We start from the raw sequence: 15,128 nt of genomic DNA on the forward strand, positions 1-15,128 counted from the left end.
ACAGAAACTGATGGAGAAACCTTGAAAAGGCATAGGAACTCCAGAAACAGAAAAAGAGAGTAGATGTAAGTTAAGAGAAAGGCATTCTATAGTGATTAGAGAGGGGTTTCATTTTCTGATAAGGACTAAGGAACTTACTGAGGGCTTGAAAAGAATGGAAAAGCTGCGGAGTGTGGGAGATCCACCAACTAAGGAAGGTACAGAAGGCTGCTTCCCTCAGGGATCATTCAAGATGTGAACACAGTCACTCAAGGCAGACTGGGGTCTGAGGTCACACCAGTCACCATACACATGCAGGTGATATGAAATCTAGTTCCAAAGCTATCTAAGTTGTTTCAAACTTTGCAAACATACCGTGACATCAGAACTTACTTGGCTCTGCTGCCTTCTTTTTCTTATGCCATTGTTTTTCTTTTTCCATTATTCTTATAAGAAATTTGATACAAACCGGCTAACGCAAGAAAAGGAAAATAAATGACGAATCATAAAGCACACTGGAGATAAATCAAGAAATAAGAAGAATGATTGCTGCCCAAAAGAATGACAACAGTGAAAAAAACTGCACTCATCAGGGGCTTATCTACTCAGGGTTTAAAATTTTAAAAGAATAAAATATGGAGAGTCTGATAAGATCTACCGGCTGCTTCTGTTTTTTAAGATCTTTCCCCTGGCAACAGCTTCTGAAGCTGGAGTGGATTTCTCTCTTGCTGTGTCATACCATGCTCCCTTCCCCACCCCCTCCTGCTGCCTCCATCAGTGCCCATGGCTGTGTGTGTGTGTGTGTGTATTTGGTTTCTCTCTTCTCTGTAAGAACACAGCCTGACAGCCTGCTCCTGCTGTTGCTGCGGCTCTCACTTGCTTTTTGCTGCCTCTTTCCTCTCCTTTCTCTTCCTACTTAGCTTCTTGTCTTGTGGTAAGTATGACAAACACTCCTCCAAGCCCTGTGAGAAGATTACAGTGCAGTTTGTTGTGTTCAAAACTTGCAACTTTGAGATTGCCTGTGACCTGTTGAAGAACTTTCCATTGTTGTTTTTATAATTAAAATGTGTTGTTCAGGAAGGGATGTTGTGTTTGATAGTCCACTGGGACTGCCAGTACAAGGGAAAATTTCTGTCTCAGAGGACAGAGGAAAGGCCCATAAAGTTTATGTAAAAAATTTTTAGAAATACTTTCTTTGCTATAAAATAAATTACTGTAAATGGATAATATAAAAGTAACAAAGTTCTTTTGACTTTCTTACTCTTGTTAATTTGTCTTGAGGCCTCTCTTAGTTATTGAGCTTTCTGTGCCTTACAATGATTCAGTTATGTTGTTTTCAAATAAATATGGAACATAAGTTTAAAGAATATCCATGGAACTAAATATAAAAAAGAATTAACAATTGTGGCAAATGATGAGTGAATAAATCAAATAGAAATAAAATACTTGCTTGTAGCCTAGACACAGTAAAATTCCTATGGACAAACAATTTTAAATTAATTGCTTTGAAGTTTGGTTTCCTTAGACATATTTCATCCTAAAATAATTTCCCAACACTTAAAATTTCCACTTATGGATTTAAACTGTAAGTGTTTACCGTTTCAATTCGATTTTAAAATTATTCTCTTGATTTTCAAGGATGAAGTGCTAAATGCCATGACTCATTTTAGAAGAGCTTAAAATAACTCCTGGCTGGACAGCAGATGCCATGTGTCTTTCTCTGAGTTTAAAGGGGGGGCAAAAGTTATATATAGAAGAGTGTGCAAATAAGTAGAAGGGAGGATAAAGAAACTGCACTGATGACAATGAGGCTGTTAATTGAATTATTTTATAATTAAACTGGTGAATTAAAATCAGTGAACTTATTTCCTTCTAAATAAAGGAGTTATTGGTGAGAGTCAAGGGTGTGGTAATATCTGAATATTGCATTATTCAATCTTGTTGACATCCAAGTATTTGAGGTCTACCACCATAAGAACGAGAGAAGGAAGTTATGTAATTTGGAGAGGAGTATGTTTTTGTTTTCACTGTTATGTCAACACAACAGCAAAACTTGTAAATTATGAGGATCTTGCCATATTTTTATGCTGCTAATTAGAAATACCACAACTAAAAGTTATTTATAAATAAAATAAACTGTAAATTAAAGGCCTAAGCACAATCTTTTACAAGCCTAGAAATGGTAATAGCCAGAAACCCTGGAATCCTGGACTCAGCTTTTCCTATGTGCCCTTTCCTATTACATCTAGGCTGTTTCCCTAGCTTATCTTCTTCCTGCTTACTATATACTGCTATTCTTAAAGTCACTACCCTCCTAGAATTTCATAACTGAGAAGAAAAAGCTGTAATCTGCTTTCTTCTAAAATAAAGCCAATTTTTAGAATGGAAGAAAGGATATTATACAAATTTAAGCAATTAATACTATAAGCATCATCACGTTTGCCACATTCGTTGGTTTATTTATACCTTCTCTCATTCTTTGTCTTATTTAAAAAATGATGCCACTTTGAGCCTCAGAAAAAGTGTTTCACTGATTCACATGTGTTGTTGCTGATCTGAGAAAAAGAAAAAACTAGAAAGCAAGAAATATTAGCATGATAATGCATTTGCATCAACATATAATCTTGCATTATGGATCAAGGTAAAGTTTAAGAACATTATTATGAATGATTTAATTAAGTACAATAGCTCATATTAAATGTTTTAACTTTGAAAGAAAGTTTATATATTTGTGTACCTCTAATGATTGTGAGTCTACACAGAATTACATAATATGTATCATAATACAAATTGGCTTGTCTAAGCAAAATGACAAATATGATCAACAAAAACCAGCACAAATTACTCAAAGTTGATGGTAAGGCATACTACTAAAAATTGAGTACTAAACCAAAAGTAATGACTTGCTTCAAAAAATGGCTTCCCATTATTCCTACCTAGTATTAATTTTACCTAATATTATTGTAATTATAATATCAACGATTTGTGAAACACTCTGTTAGAAACCCTAATGACCTAGTATACTATTTGGGAAATATTCTCACCATTAATATATTATTGTGTTAATTATTTAAAAAATCTAATTTTGCTTATTACTAGATACCACTCCAAGTATGGAGACTAATCACTCTGAACAGCTCTCAGCAGAACAATCAACAGCTCCAACAGATAGTTCATCATCAACCAATCAAGATGCCCTGGGGAAGCAAAACAGTCAGGATTCTTCAACATCACTCCAAACACCAGAGGAAGAGGCAAGTAGCCACTCTGAAAAGGGAGCCCAAGATATTTCTGAAGAACTGAATCAACAACTAGAAGATATCATAAGCATGTACGGTTCTACTGCCAATACCATAGAGAAAGAGGGCCCAGCCAAGGCAAAAGAGCAGCCTGAAAGTGCAGAAGCAGTTGACAATGAGGACAGAGACTGCGAAGAAACCACTGATGAGGCAAAAAGAGAACCCACTGCTTCTGGAGAGCCATTCACAGTCAAAGAGCCTGTCAGCAACAAAGAGCAAAAGTTGGAAAAGAAAATCCTAAAAGGATTAGGCAAGTAGTTATTTCTAATATATCACTTTTCATTTTTCCTAAAAAGGGGTACTTCCTCAGCCTCTATAAAAAGCACATCTATTATTTAGATTTACTTTAACAGCTTCATTTGGGGCTGCCCTAAATGTTCTTTTTTTTTTTTGGTACCGGGGATTGAACTTGGGTCCTTGCACTTGCAAGGCAGGCCACCGAACCACTGAGCTAAATCCCCGGCCCCCTAAATGTTCTCGTACTGTATTTGTCCCCATCCTCTCTTCTTCAATAGAACTCAAGTGAATTTTTAACATGTTACCCATTTGCTCTCAGTCCCAATGGCTTCCCACTGCTTTAAAAAAAAAGACCAAAATTCATAATATTTTCTCAGAACCTGGCAATCAACCCTAGTAAGTCCCTTGTCTGTCATGTCACTCTATCCTACAGTATCCCCTTCCTAAACACTTTGCCCCTGTTACCACTGAAGTCATTCTGATCCTCTCTTTTAGTTCTTTGAACATACACTATCCCTCATCCCCCAAAGGCTGGTGCACATGCTATTTCTCTGTACCTAAAAATCCCTATCTATGCCCCACTGCCACTCCAATTCAGCCCTTTGAACACTAAATCCTAGTTCTTTGGCTCACAATTGAAATGAGCTTTTTTTAGTTCAAACCTGATAAAAGTCTTAAATGTTTTGTATCTTTATTATACCATGCATCTTTCCCATATAACATAAATCAGATTTGAAATTATCTACATTTTATGGGATTAATGTATGTCTTGACCATTAGATCTTTTGTCCCAAAAGTGATGTGTGCATGAGTATTTACTGTATAGGGTATACTCTAGGCTCAACAGATACATGTTTAAAGAATTAGTGTATGAGTGAATGAACAAATGAGAACATTATTCAAAATAAAGCAAGTGGAGTCTAGATATAAGCAAAACATAAACATTTGTGTATAACATTATTGTCAATTAGATCACTTGATAATATATTCCATATTTATATACTTTTATTAAATACAACTCATCAGAAATGTATCAAGTGATTTATGCCAACATTTACAGAAGATATATACTTGTATTCTTAATAAATGGATTCAATAAATATTTTTAGTACCTAGTATTTATGAGTTATTGTGCTATGTGCACAAAAATAATAAGTAATGGTCCCTTGGTCAAGCAAGTCTAGGTATAGAAAGAAAAGCAAGACATACAAAATAATTGTTATACAGGATAAGTGCAAAAACAAGAAGAAAAACTTTTGAAGAGCATGGGATATTGGTAATACCAACAATAGCTGTAAAGAGTGAGAAAGCTAATTTTATATATAATTTTATGTACGGCTGAACGCATGTTACTAGACAGGGGAAAGTTCTTTTGCCTATCTTCTCTGGTGAATCTCACTGAAACACTCAGACTAGAACTCTCTCTTACGTGATACTTTTCTTGGCATGCCCACAGCATCACCTTCTTTAGTTTTCTGTTAAATTTTCTGTAGCAATGATTTGCCTATATACCTAGCCTTCCAAGCTATATGGATAATCTATCAAGGACAGTGATCTCATCTTACTCATTTCAAGAAGACAACATAGTATAGTGATGAATGGGCCCTGGAGTCAGAACTGGGTTCAAACTCCAATAATAGATTACTCTCTATAAACCCAAAAGTATGTCTACATTGGAGTAGGTATCACTGTGACATTTAAAATTCACTGATGCAATGTTTTCAAGAAAGACTAAGTGACATATTTTAATAACATAGTTGATCCACCCAACATAAAGATTAAAATAACCCAAGTAATACCTTTAAAATTTCCTACAAGGTTGGAATCATTCTAGTGATTCTGGAATGTTGTAAAAACATTAAAAAGTTACAAAGCAATTTTTCCCTGTCTAATCCAAGCATCTCAGACATGTCCCTTTGCACTAATTATTGTTAAAGTTCCCATAAGACAGTATGCAAAACTTTCACTCCAGGGGAAAACAATTTCAAGCGTTCTAATAATGGTTCCTAACCACTGCTGTATTGTCCTAAAACTTTTATATCAGTCCCCCCTTACTGTGTGTGTGTTATATTGAGATGAAAGATATGAATAGGAATAACATAAAAAATAACCCATTTGGGCTGTTACTTTCTCTTCCATAATCTGCTGTAAGCTTATGATTACCAAATAATCAATTTTTTTAGAGTTAAGGAAGAGGACCTCACGTCTCTAGTACTACACTTATAAGTTAACAAGCTCCCACTAAATGTATTTGACTAAAATTTTTGAATCAGAGACCTACTCCAATCACAAGTTATGGGGCTGATGACCTTCCTGTGCCACCCCATTCAACACTTCGTATATTCTTTTAAGTTTTGGCCACAACACATGGAAGCCAGGGAGAGGATAGCGAGGCACACAAATATGTATTCAAGACCAAATTTTATCGCCAAAGATTTAAAAAATCATTTTAGAAAAATCACAGTTTTGAACACATCAAATCTGCATTGTCAGCACCAAATTTAGTATAAAGTATCTTTACTATGGTAAAAGTTTGAGAAAAATCCTGTTCCTTGTTTCTACGGCTGGTTCAGTTGTTTTCATTTAAGATTTTTAATTTCTTTGATGTCAAATAGCTCCTTTTTTTTCCAGTACTATTGTGCCAGGGACCACAACCACATGTGTCATTGCTGCTTTTGCTACACAGGTAGCTCAACTTTCATGTACACTTCCTACCCAACTGAGCATTCTGTAGTGTGATGGCCATATGCCCACCACATGCTTTCCCCAGCTTTAATGGGAAGAAATGAAGCTTGCTTTGAAACCACACATGAGGAAAAAGGAAGGTGATCCCCTCCTGATAAGATGTCCCTGAACCATCAGTTTTTCCTCTTGAGTTGAACAGTGTCAGCAAACGACCCTGTTTCCATGAGAATATAATTATAGCTTTTCTTAGAAGATGTGAAGGCTCTACTACTCTATTCCCTGATTATCCCACACAACAACCTAGTCCAACAAAACCATTAAAATTTAAAACTTAAGATCTTTTGTCATAAATTTATGAATTCTGCATGTTTGTCTCCAGTTTCTTGGATTTTTTCGTTAAAGGGAGAAAACCTATACAACAAAATAACAGATGATTAGAGCTGAAAGAGAGACATCATTGAGTAGGAAGATTTGAAACAACAAACAAAATCCTCTTCTTATGGCTATTAAAAACAAAACCTAATGAAAGAGATACTTAATTTGGGGGAAAGAACACAATTGTTTCTATCTCCCTTAAAGAAGACATCCAATCCTTTTACATGTCAGTACTCACAGTAAGAGGTATCCCAGCATTTACTGAATGTCACAGGTGAGAATAAGACCTGTCTTTCCTCTAGTCAAAGCAGGATGGTGTTCATGTGACTAGTAAAATACAGGTTTATGCTAGTTGGTTTGGTTTTATTCTATTATTATTGGCATTTATAAAGCACTTTCCATGGGCTAAACAATATACTGGGCCCTGGTCCAAAAAATGATCAACAGTACAGTCTCTTGTCTTTAATAGGTGACACTAACTCTGGACAGTATGGTCCCCTTCCCCAGTATGAAGCCAGAGGTGAAAAGATGGCTTGACCGATACAGAGGAGGCTGCTAGAGGAGTCACTGGAAGCATCTGGGGCAGGGTGGGGCAGTAATGATTAACAGCTGCAAAAGGCAGCACATTATGCCACAATTCATCATTGCCAAGGTGGGAGGGGTGCCCTACACCCACCTTTTCCCAAATTTTAGGGCCTTGTTTGTAATCTGAACTGACTCACTGGGCAAAGACAGACAAATGCAATGGATGGGAATGAGGTCATTGTTTTCAAAAGAAGTTTCCTTTCATTTCTGTAGGTTTCCCTGGCACCAGAATTCCACATGAGTGTAGTAATTTAGAAAAAGAAAAGTAACCTTGGATTTCAGCATTGGCAAAGTCACCACTAATTATGTAACATTAGTCTTTTCTAGACCTAAGATATTCTATCTACAAAATTAAACCAGTCTGGATGTTCTTTGAAGTTTCTTTTAGACCTAGAATTCCTTAAGTTCATGTAGGGTAGGATTACCAGATTTAGTAAATAAAAATATGAGATGCCAAGTAAAATTTGAATTTCAGGTAAACAATGAATAATTCTTATTTTTCATCTGATAATCCTAATTCCGTGATTTAGCCACCTCTCCAGAATAGAAGCAGATATTCTAGACAAATGGCAATGTCGGGTCTTGTGGAGAAAGGCTGTCAATATCAGTAACATTCTTCAGTAGATTTATGGGTTCCCTTGGGTAGCCTAACTTCCCTAATCAGATTGGACACATAGGTAAAGATGGAAAAATCCTCCACCTTGACCCGTTTGCTTGAAAAGGTATAAGTAATGCTAAGTGTGGGCTGCAGCAGCACACTTCTCCCTCCTAATCCTGGTTACTTGAAGACAGGATTGCTAAACATCACAAAAAGACAAGGCTGAAGAAGACAAAAGGAAGAATAATGAATAAAGAAAAGGAAAACTCTGGGGCACCCTGTTAAATAATCATGAACAGATGAAGTTTTAAATGTAGCATAAAGTCCAACTGGGAACAGAAAATGAACAGACCAGCAGATATTAAGGTCCACTTAGGAGAAAGGAAAGCCTGAAAAGATTGACAATCATGGAAACACAAAGGCCATCTATGTCTTGGCTCTGTTTTCTTCTGTATGACTTTACTTTCAGTTCAGAAACATAGTCAAGGTTATTCTCATCCAAACCTCATGGAATGGGCTTATGCTTTATCAGAAGAGACCTGCTTTCCAAAGTAAGAGAAGTGGGTATTAAAAGAACACAGGGAAAAAGTAACCACACTACACTGTCAAGTTCCCATGCTTCTGGCTGGAATTCTAGTAACACTATATATAGATTCTGGCTGCTTTATGCTAGTCAGGAATGGTAATTGGCTGTTCTTGTTCTTTTTATTAAACTGAGAAAATGGATGATTTATTCTTCCATATGTCAGTGCTCTGATGAATACTATATCTATTGAATATTAAGACTACTGAAGGGGAAGTAATAGGTACAAATACTTGAGATGAAAAATTTGGGGACTACTGTTATAGCAGACATTTACTGGAAGTCTACTATGAACTTAATCTTGTTACTTAATCTTAATCTCTATACATTTTTACCAATTTATGAACTAATCCTCACTTCCTCTGCAAGGTAGATGTCATCATTTTCTATAGAAAGAGAAAATGATTATCAGATAGGTCAGTGACTTGGCGACAGCTGGTAGTTATTTTGCATGTGGCCAATCTGAGATACCAGCTTATATATCACTTGACTAAAAATTCAATATTTTTAATGTCTTTTTTAAAGGCAAAGAAGCCAACCTACTAATGCAAAATCTGAACAAGCTGCAAAAACCTGAAGAAAAGCTTGATTTTTTATTCAAGAAGTATGCTGAATTGGTAAGAGCTTTGATTAACTTTTTTTGCCAGAAAGATTCAGAATCTAGTTAGAGGTTAAAAAAAAGATACTATTATTTTTTCATATATATGATATAAACCATAGCTGTTTACCTCAAACAAACCAAAGCTAGAACTCAAAAAAGAAGCATTTTTTAAAGAAAAGAAAAACTGAAAGGTAACAGCAAAAGGAAATAGAATTAGAATATATATTTAACTACATGTATAATTTTGGGAATAAAAAACTTCTAGAAGAATAAATAACTCAAAATTGTGGATATTTTAAAGTTATCTTTAACTTCCCAATGAAAGAGAAACATTCTCAACATAAAGTTAATCTTAAACTTTAATTCAATTCTTGTACCAAGGGTTTCAAGGGTTTTAAAAGGGAGGAAGGCAGTGTATGCCTCAGTTCATGCTATGCATGCAGAGGTATCTTATACTTACTACTAAAGGTACAAAGGAGTTGATATCTGGTTTTCTTGGCTCATATGACAGACTTTTTTTCTATGTAGTTTACAGCCTTCATAAGGATGATTTGTAAAAGTTGTATCACAATACATTAAGTGGCTATATATGTGGAGTTACTAATTTGGGGGACATTTAAATTCATCCTACTCTTTTGCTATACCAAAGGCTGCCACAGTGAATGTCATGCATTAAATTTGTTCCTTCTTTATGATTTTAAGAAAAAGTTCCAGAAATAGGATTACTAAATCAACAGGATGAGTGCTTTTTTGAGCTTTAAGCTTTACGTCTATATTTCTTGCCAAAAGAATAGTAGAATTTACAAAACAAGTGTATTAACTTTATTGCAATTTCTTTAGCAATGGCTATTAACAATTTTAATACCATAAAACAAGTTTAGGTGTCAAAAATATTTTCCCCCAAAATCTGGCCCCCACTTTCCCCTCCTCCCTACAATTCTCACCTATCCATCATGCCTCCTTTTAGTATTCTCTACACTGCCCTTTGGTCCTTCATTTCACCCATTCATACCAGCACCATGTGCAATGCTTGGCTGGCCTGAGCAGTGTTCTAAACAAGCACAGGATGCCAGTTACAGCGCTGCATCACTTCCGCAGTTCTCCAGTCTGAGCAAGACTTCTCCGGGAATCAGGGCTGTTCACCCCAGTCTCGGAACTCTCTGTACCTTCTCACCCTCTTAACCATGGTTACTTACTAGAGACCTAACTCAATTCAAATCTTATTATATTTTGACATATATCTTATCTCATAATAAATTTTAAATCCCAAAAGATCAATCTAGAAAAAGTGACTAGAAGAAAATTGACTCAGAGACCCCTTATATTTCCTTTTCAGGAAAGAAAAATTATGAGGAATTTCAATTTTTACTTGGAGACAAAAGCCTATTTTCTGATCACTGATTTGGATATTAATACAGAAAGTGTGTGAAATATAATTGTTAATGTGGAATAAATCATCAACTTCAAAGCTGTGGATTGAACTGCCACTCTAGCTCACTCATCCTTACAAAGTCTGAATCTTTTAATACCATCTGCCATTGTATTAATTAATAAATGAGGATAAGGTCATTTATAAATAAGGACATTTCAAGACTAAATTAGGAAATTTAAGAAAAATATTTTCTTTAACTTTTATGCAGTTAAAATAACATCACTAATACAATTCTAATTTAGTATTTGGCATTAATTTTACTTAGAAAAGACAGCAAGTACAAGAGAGACTGCAGATAAAATCCTATCTTCCTGTTACAGTAGTACAGGAAGAACTACCACTAAGTGCACTTTTAAATCACAGCCAGCGTTTGGCTGAGGTTGACTCAATTGTAATACCCTCACCTTCATTCATTAAGAAACCTCGTGCATTCATATACGTTCATGTAAGTCTGAATTATTTGAATAAAATCATGCACGCACACATATACTCACACAAGATTAGAAAGTTGTTTTTATTTTAGAGCAAAGAAAGATATAGCTAAATGTTAAATTTGCATGATCTTGCAGTATAACTGAAACATTAAATGGTCAATAAGCAAATCATCTCTCAATTTATAATGTATACAGAGGATATCTTCCTCCTGACATTCAGATAAAGCCACCTAGGGCAATGTTCCCCAAACAGAGGCAGTTTTGCCCACCAAGGAACAGTAAGCACCTCTATCTGGAGGCATTTTGGATATTATAGTTGGATGGTGTTAGTGGTGTATAGCGGATAGGGGCCAAGGTTGCTAAACAACCTAGAATGCACAGGATTTTGCAGCAAGAAATTATGTATCCCCAAAATATGTCAATCGTACTGAAATTGAAAAGTCTAGGCATATGATTTAATCTTCAAAGGATGAAGTATAAGCCATAATAGGAATAACAACAATATATAAATTTCAAGGAAGTATATACTCCTTTAAAATCTAAATATAAGCATGGGAAATTTCACCTGTCTGATAACTATGGTGCAAAATGAAAGAACTATATTTATCCCATGAACAAGAGTTTAGCATGAAAAATATATAAGGATCACTGACTTTCCAAGAAGGATATCAATATCAATCAATATTTTTAGTAACATTGTTCTTGTTTTTTTCTAATGCTAATTTCCACTAATAAGGAATCACACAAGTATGAAGATAGCATGTCAATTATATATATTCTTGGCTTACTGTGACAAGGGCTTATAGTGGTTATTTCAATGAAACAAGAGGGAAAGAGGAAAGGAATAAAACAAAAGGTAAAATGAAGAAATTATGGCAGTCCTGTTCATGTAGCTCAGAAACAGAAAAATAAGACACAGGTCAGGGTTTATGTGGTATTAATGTCCATTTGATCAGGCTCTGTGAGGCACCAGAAATAGCCTGGGTCTAGAAGACCCAAGGCCTCTCCGTGGCTTTTCCTATGATCCAACAAGGTCAGTGTTAAGAACACTACCTTCCTGGCTTAAGAATCATTCAGGTACCAAGGGAACTGAGTCTAGCAGAAAAAAAACAGCTCTAGACAAAACGCTATCGCTTGAATGTGGCCACTCTGATGGTGAGTCTGAGACCAATACTCCTACAATCAGCTAATCTTTTGCTGCAGGCATCTGGAGGTTGATTTCTACACTCTCTCCACAAGGATTAAGATTCCAGAAGAATGTTATCAAATTTCACAAATAAAAAATACATCAACCCAGTTCAGTTTATATTTCAAAAGAACAGCAAATATTTTTTGGTGAAAGTATAGCCCATCCAATATTTGGAATATACTTACACTAAAAAAAAAATTCCTTATTGATCTGAAATTTAAATTTAAGCAGGTGTCCTGTATTGTATTTGGCAATTCTACCCTGGAATTTCAGCATTTGTAGATGGAAAGAACAAGGGTGAATTGGTTTCACTTACATGCCATCCTTGGTACTTTAGATGTGGCTCTTGGAGGGGTATGAGAAAAACTCATCTGGATTTGCTGGAAACAAGCACCACAATGTCTTTGTCATGGGCACAGAGGGTATGGGGACAGGGGTGCCTGGGAGCAGGGTACTGTCAGATAGTTGCCTTTCAATGTTTACGTGGTTAAGAGATACTTTCTCTTGTCCTCCTTTCCCACACCCAAAATCCAAAATTATAAAGATGACTGCACCTTATGTTTACCAAGAGGCTGCTTTTCTCTTTCTTATTTTTTTAAAAGTAGCATTAGAAGCTTATTTTCAGAAAGACTTATGAGGACGAAATGTAACCCAAGCAGATTCACTAAGCACCATTGCCGGAATGCAAGGTATTATTATGAATTCTGGCAGTTTCCAGATTCTGAGATGTGTCTTTCTGTATTGGCTGGTGGCATCAGATAGACTCAAGAAAAAAAAATATTTCTAGACCACCAAAAAACATCAAAGATGATTAATAATAATATAAAACCTAAGTATTATGCTATAAAACCATATATACAAGTATTATAAATGAGACATTTATGTACTTCCACAAGGACAGGTATCAGCAAAAAGTGTTTCCGAATAACCAGAGTGACCTCTAGGTTTTACTCCTTTTCTATCAAATCCAAAGTGATTCCTACCATTTTCTTTCACATTTGCAACACCATGTCTAGCTGGATGAACATCGCACTGAGCAAAGGAAGTTAAAACTCCTACAAAAGAACCAGGTACAAATCCAGAAAGAAAAGGACCAGCTACAAAGTGAACACAGTAGAGCCATCCTGGCTCGAAGCAAACTGGAGAGTCTGTGCCGAGAGCTGCAGAGACACAACAAGACACTGAAGGTATGTGTCACCTAGCTTGGAAAGACTTTCTAGCAGGCTGCATAGACCCAGGCCTCTGCTTCTTATGGAAAAAGTATGATTCTTAGCACAAAGTTTAGATACTGGTTCTGCCCACTTGCTCACTTGTGACTCTCAAGAAGTTATCTTACCACCCGAGTTTGTTTCTTGTCCTCGTTTCAGCAGCACATATACTGAGCTTGTTTCTTCTTCCATAAAGTGGGCATTGTACCATCAATTCCTACGTGGCTGAGAAGTATGTATATATATGGCTGGGGGAAATCACATAAGGTGTCCACAATACTAGATGCACTACAGGCCCTTGATACAACACCTTCTTATTAGGTTGAGTCTATTTTGAAGGTAGTCCACAGTTTATTATTTAAAGTATTTATAGAAACTCAATAGCATATATTATAATGAACTCTGCATGACATGAGGTAAATAAGCACAAAGTTAACTGACATGATAAGGTGAGAATGAGAGCTAAATGTCAATAGTCATCTAAAAAAGAAGCTTCTTGAAAAACACTGCAGCTCTTCAGACTTAATTAGTCAATCTAAAAATAATAGACTGATCACTTCATTCAGTCTGCATGGGTTTCATTAATTACAGTGTAAACCCCTCACGGTGTGCTTAATTTGATTACACACAGACACTAGCTCCACTCAATAAAGCATGATGCAGGGCTCTCCAATATAATACTGTCTGCATCCATATTACCCACATTATCCACATTATCTGCAGAAGATCTTAAAGCTTTTACAAACAGTAATTAGATACTAATACTCCTGTGAGGCAGCCACTACTTGGAAGTGTCTGAAAGGAGTTACTTTAAGAAATACAGACAATGAAATCACTGCTGATTGTGTACAATGAGTTAAGACAGAAAAGTAAGAAAGCCCATTGTTTCCTGCATTCCACATTGCCTTTGGTGTCTAGGAAATGGGAAGCCAGTGTGATGAACTCTAATTCTCAAATTACAAGTTTAAGGATATGAGATTCCAGTATCTTTTCAAAGACTGAACTAAGGGCCAGCAGAAACACAGGCTAGATGAGAACCTGGAGATAAGAACATAATCCTCAACTCAAAATATGTATTCAAGTGATAGTATTCTGTGTTCGTGCAAGTTTTCTGGATTTTGGTACATAGTGAAGAGATATAAATTAAATCATATAGGGTGAGATTATCAAGAAAAAGCTTTAAAGAGAAAATTATATGGCTTGGAACCTTTGGGTAGCATTCAAAGGCAAAATGACTGAAGTGTCAGAAGGCCAAGCAAGTACACTCACACCCCCTCATCAGTGACTTATAGTGACTGACAGTGAAATTATGTATCATAATTATACCAGGAGTTCTTCTAAGTGCTTACATATGTTACTTCATTTAATCTTTACAAACAACCTATGAGAGCTTCAAATCTCCTTTACTCATGAAGAAAGTGAACCTCAGCAATCTAGAACAGTTATCCAAGGAATATGTATGTCAAAATCATGATTCAAATTCAAACTATTTTTCTAATTTATCTTCTGATTTTTCCTTGACCCACAGTTATTTGGAAGTAATGTTTAATTTCTGTAGCCTAGGTATATTTAGAACGCTGTTCAGATGTTGGTGTAGTGTTCCATAAGTAACAATTAGCTTTAGATCATTTACGTCTAATTACTGAACAGTAGTATTCAAAACCTCCTAGTATAACTGTGGAATTGTCTACTTCTTATAACTCTATCAGCTTCTGCTTCATGTATTTTGAAGTACTGATGCTGGGTATATATACATTTATGATTGTTTTCTTGATCAACTGACCATTTTTATCACTATGAAAGTCCTTTTGCAATAATCTTTACACTGGTATTTATATTATCTGATATCAATATAACCACTCTATTTTTCTGACTTCTATTATTTCCCAGCTATCTATTTTCATCCACTTATATTCAAGCTGA

The 15,128-nt window shown here is 35.7% G+C and overlaps 1 protein-coding gene across 2 annotated transcripts in view; it reads left to right on the forward strand.

The window, feature by feature from the left end:
* The first annotated feature begins 779 nt into the window (after window positions 1–779).
* Window positions 780–15,128, forward strand: part of Txlnb (taxilin beta) — a 39,546-nt gene continuing 25,197 nt past the window's right edge. For both annotated transcript variants that reach the window (XM_033763262.1, XM_010626600.3), the window contains exons 1-4: window positions 780–913; window positions 3,079–3,528; window positions 8,867–8,958; window positions 13,014–13,184. In XM_033763262.1, coding sequence (XP_033619153.1) covers window positions 3,093–3,528; window positions 8,867–8,958; window positions 13,014–13,184 — 699 coding nt within the window. In that variant the 5' untranslated portion in view covers window positions 780–913; window positions 3,079–3,092. The remainder of the gene's footprint in view (window positions 914–3,078; window positions 3,529–8,866; window positions 8,959–13,013; window positions 13,185–15,128) is intronic.

Source organism: Fukomys damarensis, unplaced genomic scaffold (assembly GCF_012274545.1).
Source record: "Fukomys damarensis isolate Sample0158 unplaced genomic scaffold, DMR_v1.0_HiC HiC_scaffold_14, whole genome shotgun sequence".
NCBI lineage: Eukaryota > Metazoa > Chordata > Mammalia > Rodentia > Bathyergidae > Fukomys > Fukomys damarensis.